This window comes from Acomys russatus, chromosome 15 (assembly GCF_903995435.1).
Source record: "Acomys russatus chromosome 15, mAcoRus1.1, whole genome shotgun sequence".
Taxonomy (NCBI): domain Eukaryota; kingdom Metazoa; phylum Chordata; class Mammalia; order Rodentia; family Muridae; genus Acomys; species Acomys russatus.
This window is the reverse complement of record NC_067151.1, coordinates 28,253,654-28,274,922: the sequence shown is the minus strand read 5'-3', so window position 1 is coordinate 28,274,922 and position 21,269 is coordinate 28,253,654. Positions and strand designations below refer to the sequence as shown.

General features: G+C 43.5%; 1 protein-coding gene across 3 annotated transcripts in view; it reads left to right on the top strand.

The window, feature by feature from the left end:
- Elf2 (E74 like ETS transcription factor 2) overlaps positions 1-21,269 on the top strand; it is an 85,440-nt gene that overhangs the window by 46,315 nt on the left and 17,856 nt on the right. For 2 of the 3 annotated variants that reach the window (XM_051157120.1, XM_051157119.1), the window contains exon 1: positions 15,331-15,537. The exons of the other annotated variant lie outside the window; for it this stretch is intronic. In XM_051157120.1, coding sequence (XP_051013077.1) covers positions 15,480-15,537 — 58 coding nt within the window. In that variant the 5' untranslated portion in view covers positions 15,331-15,479. Of the gene's footprint in view, positions 1-15,330; positions 15,538-21,269 lie in introns of those variants that run through there. 3 annotated transcript variants of the gene reach the window in all.

The following is a 21,269-nucleotide window of genomic DNA, read 5'->3' as shown; positions in this document are numbered from 1 at the left end:
ATATGGTGGCTCACAGCTATCTATAATGTGATCTGATGCCCTCTTCTGGCCAGCAGGTGTACATACAGGCAGAACACTGTATACATAATGATAAATAAGTCTTTTTTTAAAAAAGATGTTAAAATTCTTTTCTGTGTTTGAAAGAATACAATACATTATTGCCTTTAATTTTTGCATAATGACTATTGGGATGGCATAACGACTAACGGTGCTTGTCGTCACCCTGGCGATGAGTTTGGTTCCTAGAGGTCACATGGTGGAAGGGAGGGACTGTCCATCAACGTTGCCTTCTGACTTCCACACTCAGACTGTGGTATGGGCATCTTTGCAACACACGATAAATACATGCAAAGTAATTAATAAAGGTTCATTGATCACCTACTGTACGTCAGGTACTGTTTAAGGCATGGGCTGCAGTGACAGATAAGATGGCAGTTTCTGCACTTTGGGACTTAATGTAGAGAACATGTAAGTTTATCACACTTGAAAGTTCCTGTCATAAATCAGAGTATATAGCAACTGAAAATTCTCTTTGGATAACGTAATATTTAGAAACAGACTGGAGAAAACTGGTGGCTCATTCTTGTCAAGCAGTGGTGGCACAGATGCCCTTTCCCAGCTTCTTACATACAGTTGAGAGGCTGGCAACCGTCATGTAGGCTACATTTAACTTTCATCTGGGAAGATGCACACCTTTAATCCCAGCATTTGGGAGACAGAAGCAGGTAGGTCTCCATGAGTTTGAGGCCAGCCTGGGATACAAATCGAGTTTCAGGACAGCTAGAACTACAAAAAAGACAGGGGAAAAAAAGTCTAAAAATTTCATCATTGAAGACATAGCTTTAGAGACAGAGGAGCTAGTGTTTCAAATGGGATGAGCTAATGTTCTAAATGTTGTCGTTTTGTGTGTGTGTGTGTGTGTGGTGGTGGTGGTGGTGATATATTTTCCTGTCCTTTTCTTTACTTTCTCTATCTCCCTTTTCTCCCTTTAAAATCTTTCAGGTGAATTCTATCACACATAGGATGAAATTCAATAATTTTTTTTTTCTTTGCAGTGCTGGGAATTAAACTCAGGCCCTTACAATTGCAATGCAAGCGTTCTGCAGCTGAACCATCTTTCCTCTGTTTTTGCTTTTTCAGAAGATTCTTTCCTGCCTTGGCTTCAACCTTCAAGTGCTGGGACTGTAGACATGTGTTACTATGCCCGGCATTACTTTGGGAGCTTGAGACACTAAAATTTGCCTCCTTTTATATATTTAGAAATAGTAAGGGCAACCAAAACCAACAACAAAAATAAAAACAAACAAACAAACAAACAAAAATCCTACCAAAACCCAAAACCTCTCAAACATGCGGAGTCTCATTATTTCATTGCTAAGCATGTTCTGAAGGTTGTATATGTTAACACTTTACACTTAGGAGCGCCATGCTAAATAACTTTTCTGAGTATAGAAGCAGGTATTTACACCCAGGGTTAGTTGGCTCAAGAGCACAGCTTCAAGCACCATAGTGTGATGAATTGTAGTATTGGATTCCTTCTACACACACGCACACAAACACGCACACACTGACTCTTCACTGCTTCTGTTAATCTAGATTCTGTTGGGTGTTGGCTGGAGAGATGGCTCAGCGGCTGCGATCCTTGGCTGTTCCTCCAGCAGATCCAGGTTTGATTCAGCACTGTGACTCAAACATCTGAACTCCAGTTCTGGGGCATCCAGTGCCTTCTAGCCTCCACACGCACGGCGTGAAAGGTGGTGCCCAGACACACATACATGCAGGCAAAGCAGTCACAGTCATGAAAAATATGTACATATTAAAAAAGTGAACTTTTAAGAAGTTCTACTAGGTCTCGGCATATGATTTTATGTGTATGAGTGTAAGCCACATGTGTGTAGGTTACTTTGGAGGCCAGAAGAGGGCATCGGATCTCCTGGAGCTGGAGGTACAGATGGTTGGGAGCCACCTGATGTGTGTGTGGGGAACCAAAGTGCGATGCTTTGCAAAAGCAGGAATTGCCTTTATCATCGAGCCATTTCTTCAGCCCCAGCACACGCTGTTTACTGTCTGGGACAGATTGCCTTCCATTTTTCAGTTTCTCTTTTGACATTTTTACCATGGGCTAGCACCTACAGCTTAGAGATAAACTAGGATACTGCATGAGGAAGTAAAAGAGAAATGGCTTGAATTTTTGGAAATGTGGAGTTAGTGTAAATTTGGTGAAGTGGAGGAGGGAGAAAAGTGTGGAGCCTTTGCCTGGGAGCAGCGCTTGAGAGGTCTGCGTGCAGGGCTGGCGCTGCAAGTTGCTTCCGCAAGTTAGTCAAACTGATTGAAAGTCTGGCTGTGGTTTGGTGCCATCTGGTGGCGCTTCTGTGCTTTTCTGGGTGTTCTTTGTTGATAGGAGTAGCAGATGGAAAACAGTTACAGCTTTTTGTTTTCCCCTTTGTTCTTTTTGAGAGAGGGTTTCATGTAGCGCAGGCTTGCCCCGGATGTTCATGTAGCTCAGGCTTGCCTCGGATGTTCACGTAGCTCAGGCTTGCCTCGGATGCTCATGTAGCTCAGGCTTGCCTCGGATGTTCATGTAGCTCAGGCTTGCCTCGGATGCTCAGGGTAATGAAGAAGAATTCAAACTCCTCTCCCTGCGTCCCTTCCCTCCTCGCCTGTGCACTGCAGGCATGAGCAGCCTTGCTTAGCGCTTGGATGCTGTGCTTGGAGGACCCTCCCTCTCCCACAGTACCAACATCCGTGGGGAAGCTGTCATCCAGGACTTGGGAGGGCTGTGAGTTCAAGACCAGCCTGGGCTACGTAGTCAGATCTTGTCTTACAAACGAACCTCACTGCCCCTCAAGTTCCTTATGTAAAGCGGCGTGCTTCTGAGTAGCCCTTGCGCTCTCTGTGTGCTTACATCACATCCTTCTAATACTTACTAACTGGGCGCTATACAGGAAAAGGGCTCTCCGTGGTCAGTACCAATCCAACCCCCTACCCCAAATATTTTCAGTTCGTAGGTGGTTGAACTCAAGGATGCGGAACTCCCTGGATTCATTGACTTAGTGAATTCACATAGCCATGAAGTTTTACCCAGATGTATTATTATGTTTACATTTATTTGATTGAATTTTCATGATGTGCTTCATAAAGTCCCAGTAGACTCTTTTCTAATTTATTGAGAAGACATCAGGAGCCAGAATAGAGCTCTAAGAATTTTGTGGTTTACTTAGAGACTGACGAGCTGTGCAGCTGAAGTTCCGCTACCTCAGCCGCTGCAATAGGTGTGGTTAGAGAGAAAGCTAGAAGGGATCAAGTCAGACAGTGTGAGCAAAGCAGAACTTGTAGCTCTGACACCAAGTGTGGTTGCACATGCCTGTGGTCTTCTCCATCAGGAAGTTGAGGCAAGATGATTGTGAGTTTGACCCAGTGTGGGCCACGGTATAAGACCACATCCCTAAACAAAACAGAACCCAGGAAACATAGCTTGCAAAATACTAAAGTGGGGTTAGACTAGGGAATAATAAATTAAACTTATTCTAGCTTAATAAACAGGGAAAATGATGGTTGTCAGTCATAAATCAGGATATAGAAGTCTAAAATGTGTTAAATTATATCACAGTTATTCACTGTGTTCTTAAACACATCTGGTATTTATAATAGCCTCAGCAAAAGTAGACCAAATAGGAGAAGCAGGTGACAAATAACAGATAAAAAATAAAAATTTATAAAATGGATAAACATTTCACCAGAAAAATAATAGCTGAAGGAAATGGCAGCAATAAAAAAAAGCTTAGGGTGTGGGCAGGAGAGATGGCTCAGAGGTTAAGAGCACTGGCTATTCTTCCAAAGGTCCTGAGTTCAATTCCCGGCAACCACATGGTGGCTCATAACCATCTATAATGAGATCTGGTCCTCTTCAGATATTCAGGCAGAATACTGGATAAATAATAAATAAATATTTAAAAAAGCTTAGGGTGAATATCTTTAATTAAGACAAAGAGGCTCTAAAAGTTGGGCGTAGTGGCGCACATCTGTAATCCCAGCACTCATGAGGCAAAGGCAGGTGGATTGCTGTGAGTTTGAAGCCAGCCTGGTCTACAAAGCAAGTCCAGGACAGCCAAGGCTACACAGAGAAACCCTGTCTCTAAAAACAAACAAACAAACAAACAAACAAACAAACAAGCAAAGAAGTCCTTAAAATGTGGGGAAGAGTATTTCTGAAGTCAAACCATTAATTTCTGTGCATTTAAAAATACAGCTGTGAAGCAGAAAAGGCAAAACCAAGGTGTAAAGCAGGTTGCTATGATTAAATAATAGTATTTAATAGTATTGTTGGGAGGGAGCACTGGAGATATTGTCTAGTGGTTAGGAGCATTTACTGCTTTTCCGGAAGACCCAAGTTCAGTTGTCAGTACGGTTCCATATCTGGTGGCTCACAGCCACCTGTGACCCCTGTCCTAGGGAATCCGACACCTTCTGGCCTTGATAGAAACCTACATAGATACAGCACATATTCACACAGACACATGCATTTAAAAAAGAATCTGGCCAGGTCATAGCAGCACAAGCCTTTATCCCAGCACTTGGGAGGCAGAGTCTGAAGGATCTCTGTGAGTACGAGGCCAGCCTAGTTTATGGAGTTGAGTTCTAGGACAGCCAGGGCTACACAGAGAAACCCTGTCTTGAAAAAAAATAAAAATAAAAAAAAAATAAAAAAAACAAAGAACCAACTAGCCAACAAACCAACGAAAACATAAGTCAAAAGAAAACTTTGAACAAGCTATTGCTAAGGAAATTTATAAAATAGATAATGCTGAAAGTATATGAAATTATGGGGGCAGGAGGGAAGATTAACCATAATGAAAGGTATATGAAAAAAGGGTGTTGCAAACTACCATCTTGTAAGCTAATTAAGAATGTTATTAGAGACAGGACTGAAGATGTCCTGCATGGCTGGCTGTGCTGCTTCCAGAGCCTTGCTTCACTGCACAGCAGCCCCTACCCAGGTGTGGACGCTTTTGTGTGAGTGGTTGGTGGTTTCCAGGGTCCTCTAGGGCAGGACTGGCTTTGGCCGTTTCTGCCTGTCCTGAGCTAGCTGTAAGACCACAGGCTGTGGTTGCAGGACCTAGAGAGTAGCTGGAACTGTGTTAGAAACTTCCTGTCTGCTGGCCAGCTTTCCTAGTGCTGGACAGCCGCCGTGCAGGTTGCTGGGAGACCAAGGCCTCAGGAGTTTTGTACAGCTGTGAGTGCTGTGAACTCCCAAACCAACCTGGTACGAAGGTGTGTCCTTGTCTCTGCTTGAATCTGAGCCTGGTGACACAGGAAGGAACCCATACACGGGCCCTTAAACCTCATCAAAAACACATGGCTGGGGAAGTTATAGGCCCCAGAAAGGAACTTAGAATTGTTGTTTAAATTGATACAGGGTCAGAGTGCCTTATGAGCATCTAGCTCACACCCATGAACAAATGCTAAGCTTACTCTTTTGTTTTTTGATTTTTTATTTTGTTTTTGGAGACTGCGTTTCTCTGTGTATCCTTGGCTGTCCTGGACTGGCTTTGTAGACCAGGCTGGCCTCGAACTCACAGCCATCTGCCTGCTTCTGCCTCCCGAGTGCTGGGATTACAGGTGTGCACCACTGCACTGGCTGCTATGCTTGCTCTTAATGACAGACATAATCCTGGTGAATGTGGAGATCCACAGCTGCTCTAGGTTCTGAGAATAAATGTCCTAAACAAGACATTTCTGTCACCACCTATGGGGCTCAGGAAATAAGGAGAAGGCTGTGTGTAAAGTGCCACGTGGGCATGATGCAGCTGCTCGTGAACTCACAGAAGAGGCAGGTCCCTGCATTAGGAGTGGCACATGACTAGACCTGCCAACAGGCACTTGGGGGTGGGGGATGGGCTCCTAGGTCCTCCCCCTCCATGAACGACTGGATGCCAAAACATTCTAGGAAGGGGGAGTCATGTCTTTTAGTGGTTCCCCGAGCTCCAAATGATAGTTCCGAACTTATGATCATATAGGTGATTAAATTCAGTGGTTTGCAAAAACGAAGCAAAACACCATTAATGTGGGAAGGGATTTCTAAGGAGGAAGAGGATAACAGGAGTGGAAAAGGAGAGTAATTAGAATGCAGTTTATGCATGTATGAAATACTGACAAAAATACCTGTTAGAAAATTTTAAGGTGAAATTAGGTCTGTGAGATGGTGCGGCAGGTAAAAGCACTTGCTGCCAAGCTCGGCAGCCTGTGTGGGAGCAGAGAGCTGAGTCTCGCAGTCGTTCTCTGACCTCCACACATGTGCTGTGGCATGTGCGTGCCTCTCCCCGCGATGAAAAGTCTAAGCAGTAAAAGCAAACATGAAATTTATGGTGACACTCACTGTTCCATGATCATAGCTTCATTTATTTCAGATATAGACTGGCAGATGAAGTCTGTCTAAAAATACAAGGGATTCATATTAGGGTCGCAAGGGCAGTTATGACGTTAAAAAGAGCTGTTAGTGAGCAAATCGCTGTGTGATTGCACTGAGGGAAAGACTCGTGCAACAATTTCAACAGGTCACACACAGACATTTGTTAAAATGTAGTGTCTACTGAGGATAAAGACTTTGTTGAACCCTCATAAGGCGTATTGTTAAAAATGTACAATAAACTGAGTATGGTGGCCCATGAACATAATCTCAGTACTTGGAGAAGCAATCTCAAATTCCAGGCGGCCTGGCCTATACAGCAAGGCAATCTCCAAAAAACAAGCTTACAGTAAATGTCTTTTAGCGGGGAAGGAAGAAGGGGGCCAGCAAGATCTTTACATATTATTAGCATTGATGGAGGACCTCGCCAATGAAGTGACACTAAGGAGTTTCTGTTGCTGTCACCTTGGGTGTGACCAAAAGCAACTTGTGCAGGAAAGGGCTTATTTCATATTACAGTGCCAGGGAACGCCCATCACTGCGGGAAGTCAGGACAAGGTCTCAGGCAGGTAGGGAACTTGGAGGCAGGAACTGAAGCAGAGGCTCGGCAGGGGCACTGCCCACTGGCTTGCTTCCTATGGCATCCTGTAGCTTGCTTAGCTTGTTTTCTTATACACCCCAGGATCACCTATCCGTCGGTGGCACTACCTGTAACTGTCTGGACTCTCCCACACAAGACTGTCCACAGGACCATCTGGCGGGGGCATTTCCTCAATACATGGTGATGAAATTAGGGAGCCCCGGAGGAAGAAGAGCCTTTAATGAGGAGAAGAGCATAAAGAGGGTTGAGGTGTGGCTGAGCTGTAAAGTGCCTGCCTTGTGTGTATAAAGCCCTGAGTTCAATTGCGAGTACCACATGGACACATTAAAACAAATGTCATTCTTTGCAAATGGGTTAGCATTTAAAATCTGAAAGGCTACTCATAGACACTTAAAGAAAAGTTTTCTCATACATTACATCCTGCTGCAGTTTCTCCTCCTTCCACAACTTCCGGTCCCATCCTCTTTCTCCTCCAGATCCATTCCTCCTGTGTAGCCCTTCAAAAAAAAAGAGTATGTCTCCTAGGGATTTCAACCGAACATGGCATAACAAATTACAGTAAAGCTAGGTACAAATCCTGTGGTATCAAGGCTGGACCAGGCAACCTAGTAGGAAGGAGGAGGGAAAGGCTCCCAAGAGAAGGCAAAAGAGTCAGAGACTCCCTACTTCCACTGTTAGGAGTCTCAGAAGAACACCATACTACTCAACCATAAAATATAGCAGAGGACCTAGCATAGACCCATGCAGGCTCCCTGCCTGATGCTTCCTCTGTGAGCCCCTGTGAGCTCTACTTAGTTGACTCTGCTGGCTGTGTTCTTGTAGTGTCCTTGACTCCTCTGGCTCCTACAATCCTTCTGCTCCCTCTTCTGCGGTGCTCCCCTGGCTTGACGCAGTGTTTGGCTGTGGGTCTCTGCATCTGCTTCCATCAGTTGCTGGCAGATGACACTTGGGTTAGGCACTGATTTACTCACATCTACTATTAAAGTTGCTATGAAGGTTCATCATGCAAAAAAGTAAAAGTATCAGGGTTGCTGCATACAACACCCATAATCATTAAGACAATAAAATATAATCTCATAGTGAAATCCAAACCAAGTAGAAAAATCTTCACTAAGCCCCTAGGAATAAATCTGACACTGCAGTATGTGACATGTTTACCACAGTACTGTCTCACTCATCGTAAACCTAAGTGGATCAGAGTTATTTATTCTTTTAATCTTTAATCCAAAAATACATGAGAAAACTGAGCATGATAAATCTAGTCTTCCTTCTCCATCTAATGTAAAACCCGGCTCCAGCTTCCTTCTAGTGAAGACCCATGAGAATTTGCTCTTGGCAGAATTTGACAAGCTCTTTTAAAAATAAAGATCTTAATAGCGTTTAGGCCAATGGTTCTCAACCTGTGGGTTGGGATGCCTTTGGCAAACCTCTTGCTCTATAAATATTTACATTATGATTCATAGCAGTAGCAAAATTGAAGTTAGGAAGTAGTAATGAAAATAATTTTGTGGTTGGCGGGGGGGGGGGGGGAGTCACCACAACATGAGGAGCTGTATTAAAGGGTCTCAAACTGCTCTAGACAATTCTGTGAAAGAAGAAAGGGTCTGTGGACTTGCGGTTCAGGAGGAGGGTGTGTGCTTAGTGTACTCAGGGCTCTGAATTTCACCCCCAGAAGGAAATGAAAGGAAGAAGAAAGTATCTGAAGCTGTAGAAACTATAAAGTACAGGAATGGCAGTGGCAGTGTGTGTGTGTGTGTGTGTGTGTGTGTGTGTGTGTGTGTGTGTACTGATAATCTCAGTACTTGGGGGGCCAAGGCAAGTTCAAGGCTAGAGCTATATGGAGAGTTCCTGTATGAGAAGAGAGAAGAGAGGGGCTTTAAAAATGGCTCAGCAATTAAGAGCACTGGCCTCTCTTCCAGAAGACGAGAGCCCAACTCACACAGTGGTTTCCAACCATCTGTAACTCCAGTTTTAAGGGACCCAGCGCCCTCTTCTGGGGTTTGCGGATATCAGGCATGCATGTGGTGTACAGACTTACATTCAAGCCAAACACTCATACACATGAAATTTAAAAATAAAGTGATTAAACTTTTTTTATTAAAGAAAGTAAATCAGGTGACAGGGTTACAATGATGAGGTGGTCTTAAAAGAAGACCCATGGAACAGAATAGAGAGCCTACAAACAGACCCGCACAGATACAAGGAGTCAAATGCTTACAAACGAAGGAGAGGCTGTGCTGGTGGCGCACACCTTCAATCCCAGCACTCAGGAGCCATAGGCAGGTGGATCTCTGAGTTCAAGGACAGCTTGGTTTATAGGATGAGTTCCAGGACAGCCAGAGAAACCCTGTCTTGGAAAACCAAACAAACGAAAAAACAAAACAAATGAAAAGAAGAGAGAAGAGGAGAAAATGTGAAAATAACTAAGATGTACTCCAGGGAAATGATTTTGCAAGATACATTGAGAGGCTAGAAGCAGAATTTAGTACTTAATAGATATACATGTGGAAAATAAGGACTATCTATTAAAGCATATACACATACATGCTTTATATATACACATACATATCTAAGGATAAATAGAAAATTGCAAGATTGAGTTTATGTTTCTTTAAAGGATTTATTCCTTATTATCTCTTGTACATATTATTTGTGTTTGGCTCCCTTGTGAATATCCAGTTTAAGTTGATTAGTGTATTCTTTTGTTTGTACTCAATTATATATCTTTATGGCCTGATTAAGTGCTATTAGATATCTCAGTTTCCTAAATTGTTTAGTTAGCACTGTTCTTAGTATGCATTCACGTCGCTTTGCATACATGTAGCTGTTGCATATGTGGCTAGTGTGATAAACCATGTTTTTCCCCTTTATGAATGTTGTCCCATGTTGACCTCATTGCAAGTTGAGAATGGGTGTTACTTACCATTGTTGTTTGTTTTGTCTTAGGAAAGTCTTTTAACTTTTGCATGTATATTCATACACGATTTTATTTTCATACCTTGTCCTTAAGAAGTTTTAGAATCAAGATTAGTCCAACCTCAGAAAATACAGGTGGCTCTCACTTATTTTCCTGTTTTCAGCAAAGAATTGTGTATTAATTAAAATTGACGGGAATTTTGTAGTATCTAAAAAGGTATTCAAGTCTGGAATGTTTTGAGTAGAGAAGATTTTGGACATTTTAAGTTTTTTACCATTGATTCTTCTGAAATGTACAGTTTCAGCCATAAAGCATGTGTATCTGTTCTGGTAGTTTAGAGACTTTACTCAGGTGTCAAGTTTATCACCATTGAGTTCCCTAAAGCCTGTTGTTGGATGGTGGGCATCTGTTCACCCTGTGCCTGGATTTGCGATCTAGGCGTGTTTATATTATGAATATATGTAATCAGCACATTATATTATCTTATGTTGATTCTGAGTCTTTCTAAAATTACCTTTGGCTTTATTTAATTTTAATTTTTATTTATTTATTGATTTTCTGAGACAGGGTTTCTCTGTGTAGCCTTGGCTGTCCTGGACTCATTTTGTAGACCAGGCTGGCCTTGAATTTACAGAGATCTGCCTCCTGTGTGCTGGGATTAAATGCATGCACCACCACGCTTGGCACTTTTTGACTTTATGAATCTTCTGTTTTTAAAATTTTTGTTTGCAGTTGCATTATTTAATTTTCCCCTTCTTTTTCTTTCTTTGGTTTACTTAGTTTTTCTGTCTTTCTCAGTTGAATGATTAATGTATTTATTCTTTTTTTTTTTTTTTTTTTTTTTTTTTTTGAGACAGCATAGGTCGGCCTGCCGTGGCCTTCCAGTGCTGGGGTTAACTACAGCTTATTGATTAATTTATTTTTAAGATGATTCCTGACTGCTGTATAGTTTCAGCTGTGTCATACATAGTTTGACATTTTGCATTTTATAATTAAATTCTGAATGCTTCTTTAAAAATTTTAAGATTTGTGTGTGTATAACACATACAAGTGGGCTGGAGAGATGGCTCAGAGGTTAAGAGCACTGACTGTTCTTCCAAAGGTCCTGAGTTCAATTCCCAGCAACCATATGGTGGCTCACAACCATCTATAATGAGATCTGGTGTACAGGTGTGCAGGCAGAACACTGTATACATAATAAATAAATAAATCTTAAAAAATAACACATACAAATATTCTTGCCTTTATCAAATGAGACATCTTTGCCAGCTCCTAAATATTTCTCAACTCTTCTGTAATTTACTTTTTATCTGAAATATTATTTAATATATCTTGTATGGGAAATAGGTGTAATTTGACATCAAAACATTAAGTTTTTTTTTTAAACATTAAGTTTTATAGCATGACCAATTTGAGTTATGTGTCAAGCAACAGGCTAGCTGAAGATATCGAAAACATATGTGTTGCAATCTAGAATATGTTAACATTCTACAGATCAGAAGAGCCAGCCTAGCCTACCTAGCCAGCTGTAGACCATTGACAAGGATCTTGTCTTAAAAGAAAAAAAAAGAAAGAATCTTGAGGGATTTGAAAACACACACACACACACCCTGTAATTCCAGTGCTCAGAGGTGGGGGCAGGAGTGTTGGAGTTCAAGGTCATCCTAAGCTACATAGTGAGTTTGTAGCTAACCTGGTTTATGACGCCATGTGTCTTCCCTCAGCACCAAATGTCGCAGGAGGACAGCTCTGTGGTACAGAGCTCTTTTTGCATGTGTGTGAGGCTCTGGGTTCATTCACCACCACTGGAAAACAAATGAAAAACCAACCCTAAAACCCTCTTAGGGAAAACGAACTGGCATGGAGAGCTGGCTAAACAGTTAGGACCCAAGTTCAACTCCCACAAGCATGTCAGGTGCTCCACACACTCCTGTAACTCCAGCTCCTGGGTATTCCAAGTCCTCTGGCTCTTTGAGCACCTGCACTCATGTGCACATACTACACACAGACATATATGTAACTTAAATAATAAAGATGTATCATTAAGGCAGGGCGGTGGTGGCGGTGCATGCCTTTAATCCCAGCACTTGGGGGAGGCAGAGGCAGGGAGATCGTTGTGAGTTCGAGGCCAGCCTGGTCTACAAAGTGAGTCCAGGACAGTCAAGGCTACACAGAGAAACGCTGTCTTGAAAAACCAAAAAAGATGTATCATTAAAAATTTAAGGAGAGAATCGTGTTGTCAAGGAGGACATTTGATAAATACAATTGGGTAAATTCATGCACAGCAGTGCTTTGTAGAGTTTACAAAGCAGCTGGGAGGTGGTGGCAGACACCTTTAATCACGGAACTTGGGAGGCAGAGGCAGATGGCTCTCTGAGTTGGAGGCCAGCCTGGTCTACGGAGCTAGTTTCAGGACAGCTAAGACTACACAGAGAAACCCTGTCTTTGAAGAAAAAAGAAATAGAAAGCACGTATTTATTACATAGCAGAGATTGAGTGTAAATCCTCAATGAAAAAAGAATATGGAATGTGATGACTTCACTTATCTGACCAAAGAATGTGAAACAGTATGTTCACACAAACATGTAAATATACTTATGCAACAGTATATTAAGACTTGATTTGAAGGATTGTCATATTGAAGAATTGGCTTGAAGAATATGATTTTAACCCACCCTCTCCTTGATTAACAAACTATCCCCTAATAGAGCATTTTAAAATACCAACTATTGGCTATCCCACACAGTTTTTGAGGCTAGCGGTTAGTGCGTGGCTTTGATGAATAGTCCTAGTTGAGGGTCTTCCATGAGGCTGCAGTCTTGCCACTTGGGTTGTCCTCTCAAGGCTTGGTTAGAGCTGGAGTCCGCCTTCCAGGCAGCTCATTGTAGGCAGTTGCTGGTAGGGTGCCTTTGAGACTTGTTAGGGTTGCTCTTGACACACAGTATGTGGCATCCTTCTAGGGTTGTGACTCAAGTCACTTCAGCCTTCTTTGTTTGTTAAAGTAAAGATTTAAGTCCATTGAGAGGAAGATTAAGCTACATCTCTTTGAGGCAGAACTACTTAAAAAAAAAAAAAAAAACTAACGAGAAAATTTGTATGACTTAAGGAGGATGTTATTTTTCCTGGAGAGTGGTTGAGATTAAGCATGTGTGTGTCAAATTCTGACCCATTTATCACCATAACTTTAAGCAAGGACCCTGAGCTCCTTTATCAATGAAATGGATAGAATAGCAATATCTGCTGTACAGGTATGAGGGCAGAATATATAAAAAGAAATGAAGGTGAATAGTTAGCAGGCAGCCCTTTATTCAGTAAGCAGTAAGATACGGTATTACCTCTTCCCCCTCCCCTCTGTCTGCCAGGACTTATAAGTAATTTTTTATACAATGTTGTTTTTCTATAGTTTCATTGGGAGAATGAGTTTATTTTTATTTACCATAAAAACCTGTGTATTCATACTTAGTTAAATTTCTGGGTATAAGTAACTGTTCGATTGTGGAGACTTGAAAAAGGCAAATGTGTTCACATATTCATAAAAGTATATATATTAGATTATTGATAAATGCCATATTGCCACTTTGTGCCAGTATACATTTTAGTAGCAAGCCCATCCTACTTATTCTCAGTAAAGTATTGGTGGCTTCTGAAAGCCTTCTTAAGGCAGGGCTGACTTGCTATAACATTGGGGGGCATTTTGCTTTTATATGTTCTGAAGTTATAGGAATGCTGTGTTTTCTAGTCTTCGCATTATTTTCTGTGTATATATGTGTTATGTGTATATACTATTATGCAAGGATATATGCGGCTTCTGTTCTCAATACTTAAAATGTAAGTCAGACATGGATACATATAATTAGGATAAACATTCAGACACACACACAGACACACACCCCTTGTTCAGATATATCTGAAATATAGTAAGGTAAAAGTTGTGTCAGATTTCAAACTGATCCTACATTGAGAATACTATTTTATTGTTTTTAAGCCATCTCTCTCTCTCTCTCCCCCCCCCCCTCACACACACACACACACACACACACACACACACACACACACACACACACACACTTACCCTTTGGTTGCCATTTCTGTACTAAATAGAATACATGGAAAATGGGTTACTGGAGTAGAAATTCTGATTTGTTATCAGTTTTAATGATCTGCCTAAAGTCATCAAATTACCCTTTAGTATTCTTTATCTTTCTTGATACAGAAACTGTTAAAGATGCTTCCCATCAATGGGAGATGCTTAAAAATGATAGCAGTGAAAAATAAACGTTGTCAGTTGGCGGTTTCCTTTTTTCCTATGCATGGCAGTCCTAAGTAAACCCATCTGATACTGCAGTGACGTTGGGCAAAATTAGAAAACCATATTGTATTATATTGCTGTCAAATTTTTTGTTAAGTATTTAACGCAGATAAAAATTTGTAACCCTACCATTACAGATGCTTATTTTTTTATTCAATACATTTTTTTATTGGACACTTAATCTTCTGGAGGTTTATTTTACGTAAGTTGTGTGGTAAACAACTTCATGGCAACATTTTGTTTCGGTTTTTATATTAAGAAATTCTGAAACAGGCAAGGCATTTAATTATTTCCTGTATTTCCACTAATTTATAGCCAGTAACTGGCCACTTATTTTCCTTTTCTGCTATAGTGTGTACTTGTAAGGTTGGTTTCAAGGAAAACATTTTTAAAAGATTACTTAAGATATCTTTAAGATATGAACGAATACATTCATTCGTCCAAGTGAACCAAATAAAACTGAGGGTACAGGAATTTCATGACCAGCACAGCCAGCGACTCTCAGCCAGTCCCCAGAGGCTGGCCGGCTGCACCGCTGGTGTTTGCTAATTACCTGTCTAGTGTACTCTTGACTTGTGTAGAGAAGAGGACCAAGTCGTCTTTCAAGTAGTTGAAGACTCCTGACTTGTCTAGTGATGCTTTTAGAATATTTTCTAGGTATGAGTTTTTTAAAGTGCAGGTCTTTCAACTGAACTGACTGCATTTTGCATAAGCCCTGAAGCTCTGGAAAGGCCAAAACAAATTAAAAAGCCACCTTCATGTATAGCCGCGGGACTAAGTATCAGGTCGCTTCTAGGAAGAAAAATTTGATTCATGGTTCTTTTCCAGAGGGGACATTTGCAGACTTCGCTTCCGCAGAACGTGAAGCGCGCCTCTTCCTGCCGAGGCCCGCGTCCCCGAGGGCCGCCTGCGGCTCCTCAGCCTCAGGTGTCCGTGCGGCCGCTGGCTGCCGGCGCCCGGGACTTCCTGTCTGGGCGCGGGGCGGAAGGATCGCGTTGCCAGCCGGGGCCGCCGCCCCCCCTGCCGTTAGGTGGTGGGGCTGCTCAGCCCGGCGGCGGGAGGCGGGCCGGCCGCCGCTTCCTGTCGGAGGACGCGCAAGGATCCGGGCGTCGGAGTGTGTGCGAGTGCGTGAGTGAGTGCCGCCCGCACGGCGTGTGTCTCCGGCCGCGGGTTCCGCCTTCTCCCCTGTCGCCGCTGCTCAGGGTGTAAGTCAATGTGAAGCAGCAGTTCCAGCCCCGGGATAAACATGGCGACGTCTCTGCATGAGGGACCCACGAACCAGCTGGATCTGCTCATCCGGGCCGGTAAGCGCAGGGGAACTTTTCTCCGGTGCATCGATGCTGCGGACGAGGGGGCGGCCGGCGGGCCGGGAGCGTCCCCCGGGGCGGTCAGCGCCCAGGTCCGGTGTCCGCCTCCGGCACCGGGGCGGCAGCGGAGGGGGGGGGGGGAGTGAATGAAGTAATGGAGGCGACAAATCAGGAAGTGATCACCTTGGAGAGTAACCTGCCTCGGATCCGGGCTGTCGCTCCGGGCAGCGCGGCAGCGGCGGGGGCCGGGCACGGAGCCGCGGCTAAGTTGGGGAGTCGGCGCGGGCGAGTTGCGCGCTTCACCCCAGTTGCCGGGGAACCAGGAAGTGAGCGGGGCTGTTGTCCCCGCCGCCTGCCACGCTGTCCGGCCGAGAGGCCGCCCCTGCCCGCGGCCGGGGGCGCTGGCCGCCCGCCGCCCTCGCCCCACACTTCACACGGCCGCCACTTCCGCATGGACGCCGCGGCCCGGGGCGCTACCCGCCAAAACGCTCTCGGCCTTCTGTCTGGTCCCTCAGGGAGCAGCGCCGGAGTAACGGTCCTGAGGCCACTTCCCGGTGCCGAGCGGGACGCGGACCCGGCGCGGCGCCTCCCCGCCCGGACTAACGGCGGCGGCGGCGGCGGCGGCGGCGGCGAAGCTGGGCTGCTGCCCTTCCTTCCCTCGTGGGGCGGGTGTTGCAGGGGGAATGGGAAGGACACCGGGTGTCTCCCGTGCCGCCGGCCCGGGGCTTGGGGACAGCGGAGGGGAACGTTTATTTTGGTCAACAGCGGGCGAAAGCGGGGAGCGGGGCGGGCGGGAGGGCGTCCTGGCCCCAGGGAAGTCTCCGCTTGGAATTGCCCCCTTTCCCCTCCCCCAAACCTCCCACCATAGCGGAAGCGCCTGGGAGAGGACAGAACGCGCGCGATTGACAGGCCCGCGGTTCCAATCTGCGCTCCGAGATGTTCCAAATAAGAACGTTGATTTCTGGGGGCGGGACCACGGGCCCGAGCCCGGCCAATGAAGATTGGGCGGGAGTGAAGCTGACAATGTACGCATGGAATTGGAGGGAAGAGGAGTGTAAACACGGAAGTGGCCGCGGGGGTGGGGGATGTGCTGCGCCACTGCTGCAGCAGCGGAAGGGCACGGACTTAAGTTACATAGAAAAAGCAGCTTTACTTGCTACCAGACAGCACTGCGAGGGCCCCAGGAGGATGAGAAGTAGCCACCAACAGTAGTGTTGTAAAAGGTCTGAACAGTGTTTTCCGTCTATTGTTTTTAGGTGGAGATCTTAAAATTGGTAGTTTGATGGACGTCCCAAACTGACTAGGTTAGATTGGGGAGAAAAATGATCAACATATGTTTATCCCTTAGTTTAATGGAATTTTAAATTCAAATAAAATCTGGACTAATAGAACTGTATGTACTGTACAGCACCTAACGACGAATAGTGTTTAGTCTGGCATATTTTACACATTTCAAAAGTCTCTAGGGAAATCACAATTTATGGAGCAGCGTTTAAGCACCTTTTGTGGATAAGAACGTTTACCGAATGGGAGAACACGATGAGAGCGTGGATCCTGGTTATGTTCAGTCTGTTGATCACCAAGACTTAGTGTACACTTTTATGTTGGGTTAAGTGGTGTTTTGAGTGTTGAGTGTATATAGTTCAAGAGATATTTCTGGGCCGGAGAAATGCTCATTGGTTAAGACCACTTGTTGCCCTGCGGAGGACCTGGGTTTGGTTGTCAGCGTACACATTCACAGCCACGTGTAACTCCAGGTCCAGACCCCTCTTCTGAACTCCATGGACACCAGGCACACACATTACAGTGCACACAAATACTTAGGTAAAGGCAAAAACTTAATAAACCTAAAGATGTTATTTCCAGTGCACTCAGAACACCGTAGAGTGAGAGGGCTTAATTCTGCAGGTGGGAGGTTTCTTTCCTTTGGTGAGTTTTTGGAATTACCAGTAAAACTGAATGTGGCCTGTAGATATTTTATTGGGCGTGCACATGATACAGTCTTTGGAAATCATTGTTTTTACCTGTTTATAGGTGTTCTTGTTTGGGACAGCGGAGGGGAATGGTGGACCAGTGCTTTAGCACAGGTCTACACCTCCTCTGTTGTTGTTTTCTAAGACTTTAGATGCCATTTCCGAGATCTAACCTGATTTTTGAGTACTCCTTACAGAAATCTTACAACTAAAGGTTTTAAAATCACAGTGTGCCATGAGAGACTTTTACACCCAATTTCTTCTTTCATGTTCATGTAATCTGAAGAACCTTACTGGCTTTTAGAAGGAAACTTAAGAGGGTTTGCTGATATACTCAAAGCTAGTCCAGCAAGTTAAAAGTGAGAAGGAAATATGAGTTTAAGAAAAATAAGATTTTATGGTTTAAATTTTTTTTTATTGCTGATCATTTTTAATGGCACATGGAGAGTAATGCTTTTTGTTATTGTTTCTGTTTTTGAGACAAGTCTCATGTACCCCAGAATGGCCTCAAACTTTGCATATAGCTGAGGCTGGCCTTGAACTTCTAATGTGTTGCTTCTACGTCCTTAATAGTAGTGTTAGAGTTGTGCACTCTCACTCCTGGTTTATGTGGTGCTGGGGGATTCAGCATGCACTCAGCCATCTGAGCTACATCCCTAACCCCAGTGTCTGCACATTTTACAAGTAAGTGGATGTAATGATCTCTTTATCTCCTTGAGAGAAGTTATCATATACAAGAATGCAGATGAAAGTTTATATAATGTACAAATAAAAAGGTAGCTGTGATGATTGTGGCCATTACCTGACGGCTGTGTAAATGAGCGACACTTGAGAAGAACTCAGGGGTAACTTGTTCCTAAGCAACTACAGACCAGTTAGCAGTACCATTGCCAAATTGCTACAGGGGTTTTTTTTTTTTTTTTTTTTTTTTTTTTTTGCTTTTATTTCCCTCTTTATAACTTAAGTATCACACTTTCATCATCCTTTAATATTTATGCTCTTACAAGTTTGAATGGAAGATGAGATAAATAACTTGCTTATAACAAATCAGTGTCCTCTTAAAATTAAAAATTTTTGTAGTCAGGACTTAATATATTTGTAAACTTGCATTTGGGTGGGGCATGGTGATGCCCACTTTAATCCCCCGCCCTCAGAAGGCAGAGGCAGGCAGACGAGGCAGGACTACACACTAAAAACTTGCTTAAGGAACCATGGAACCAAGGGTTGAAGTTCTCTAGTTAGCTGTTGATAAAGCTGTCCTAATTAACCTTAACTTAACCACCTAACCTCTTTAGCATCTGACTAGGTGATCTCTAAGGACATTAAAAGCTTTCAAATTACGAGAGGCCCAACACATTTAGTGCAAAGATAAAGATGTGAGACTTGCTTTTAAATGATTTTAGGAAGTATACCATGTGAGTATGTCTTAAAGGTTAATTGCTTTTAGCCAGCCTTTGAAAACTTACAGTATTTGGTGTACTTTAATATTTGGAGTTCATTTCTTGTGTGTGCGTGCGTACGTAGGTTAATAAATGTCCTAATGTTCTTTCCTAATTTATGTGAACATAAGTGTACACTGCCTGGATTTGAGGGAAGATGTGTAGTTTAAAAGATTTGCTTTCTTTTCTTGAAGTGTATAATCCTTGACTACTTAACCCTTTTCTCCCCATCCCCCTTCCTCCCTCTTTTTTCTTTTTCCTTTAAGACAGGGTCTTACTGTGTAGCCTTGGCTGTCCTGGAACTTGCTATGTATGTAGACCAGGCTGGCCTCAAACTCACAGAGATCCACCTGCCTCTGCCTCCTGAGTGCTGGCATTAATTTCCTTTCCTTTTTTCTTTTAGAATTAAGGCCACCAGAGTTTTCTGTGCAGTGGTATTCTTAAATGAAGAGGAAAATTTTCTGTGGATATACAGGATAGTCTCTCTGTGTGTGAATACATGTACATAAAGAGGCCAGAGGTTAACATTAGGTACCTTCAGCCGAGGTGGTGGTGTACGCCTTTAATCCCAGCACTCCAGAGGCAGAGGCAGGTGGATTGCTTGTGAGTTTGAGGCCAGCCTGGTCTATAAAGTGAGTCCAGGATAGCCAGGGTGACACAGAGAGATCCTGTCTCAAAAAACAAAACAAAACAAAAAACAACAAAAACCCCCAAACATTAGCTACCTTCCTCAGTCTCTCTCTTATTGTATTTTATGTTTTGAAGACAGAATTTCTCATTGAGCCTGCAGATGAAGGTAGACTGGCTGGCCAGGAAGTCCCTGAGGTGGAGCCTCCTGTCTCTGCCTCATTACTGGGATTACAGTTGCCTGCCATACCAGCAGAGCACTAGGGATTGAGCACCCACCACTTTATTTGGGTGCTAGGTATTAAAGTGAGATCTACCTGCTTCTATGGCAAGCCCTTTTACCAATGGAGCCACCTTCCCAAAGCAGCACAAGTCATCTCACTGACAAAACAATCTGGTTGGCTTTCATTATAAATTTTGAAATTGAAGAAAGCTCATTTCTGATGTACTTTAAGTTGTGATATCTAGTGAAGCTTGGCTGTCCCTTACCCACGGTACTTGGGGTAGTGTTTCACCTACACATTTTGTAGACTTTGGAATATCTGCACATGCACACTCCAAAGCATTTCAGAATTTTAGACATGGATGTGATTGTGTCAGTCTTGAAGACAATCATACAAAGCAGCATTAAATGGAAAAGTATGGCTGGGCAGTGGTGGTGCACGCCTTTAATCTAGCACTCAGGAGACAGAGGCAGGTGGATCTCCGTGAGTTCGAGGCCAGCCTGGTCTACAGAATGAGTTCCAGGACAGCCAGGGCTACACAGAGAAACCCTGTCTCAAACAAATCAAAAGGTAGGTACCATGTGTTAAAACCAAAGTAATGATGATGATGATGATGATTTTTTAAACCCGGAGACTTAACCTTGCCATTGGTGAGCTGAGTCAGTGGTAAAGGCACTTCAGCAGGCAAGCCTGGAGACAGGAGTTCAGCGTCTAGGATCCAGGCGAAGGTGGATGGAGAGAACTGTCCGCACACACACTTGTGCACACACACATAGGAAGAGACATATTTGGGGGCAGAGTGTACGACTGAGTGGTGAGGCACTGGATGTGATCGCTAGTATAGGAAAAAACTCACTTTGAAAATGTGTTGAAGAAATGAACACTTGAGGTCCTTGCAACATGAATACTATGACTTGTGCATCCGTGAGTTTACAAAGTAATGTCAGGGTAAAAGCCAATCAGTAATTCACCAGGAAATGTTTTCTTTAGAAACAAATACTGGTGGAGAATGGCAGGCGGCAGACTGATGTAGAGTCTCTAGGCAGCTTTCAGGAGAACCTAAAAAGTCAAACCTTTTCGTGCTATTTGGAGATTATTTGGTCTTCAATTTTACAAGTGTACAGAAACAAAGGAAAATTTAAAAAGATTCCCAGAATATATAAAACCTAGTGGCACAGGTCTGTAATCTCAACTACTCTGGAGACTGAGGCAGGATTATTAATGCAAGCTCATGGCTTACATAGGCTATGGAGTGAATTCAAAGCCAGCTTGGACAAGCTTAATGACACCCTATCTGAAATAAAATATTAAAATAAAAGAAGGCTGAGGATATAGCTTAATGGTAGATTGCTGGTGTGCTGTATGTGAGGACCTGGGTTCAGTCCCTTCGGAATCCCTACCTCCAATAAATATATGCATATATACATACATGTGTAACATGTGCACGCTTGTAAAGCCACTGAATT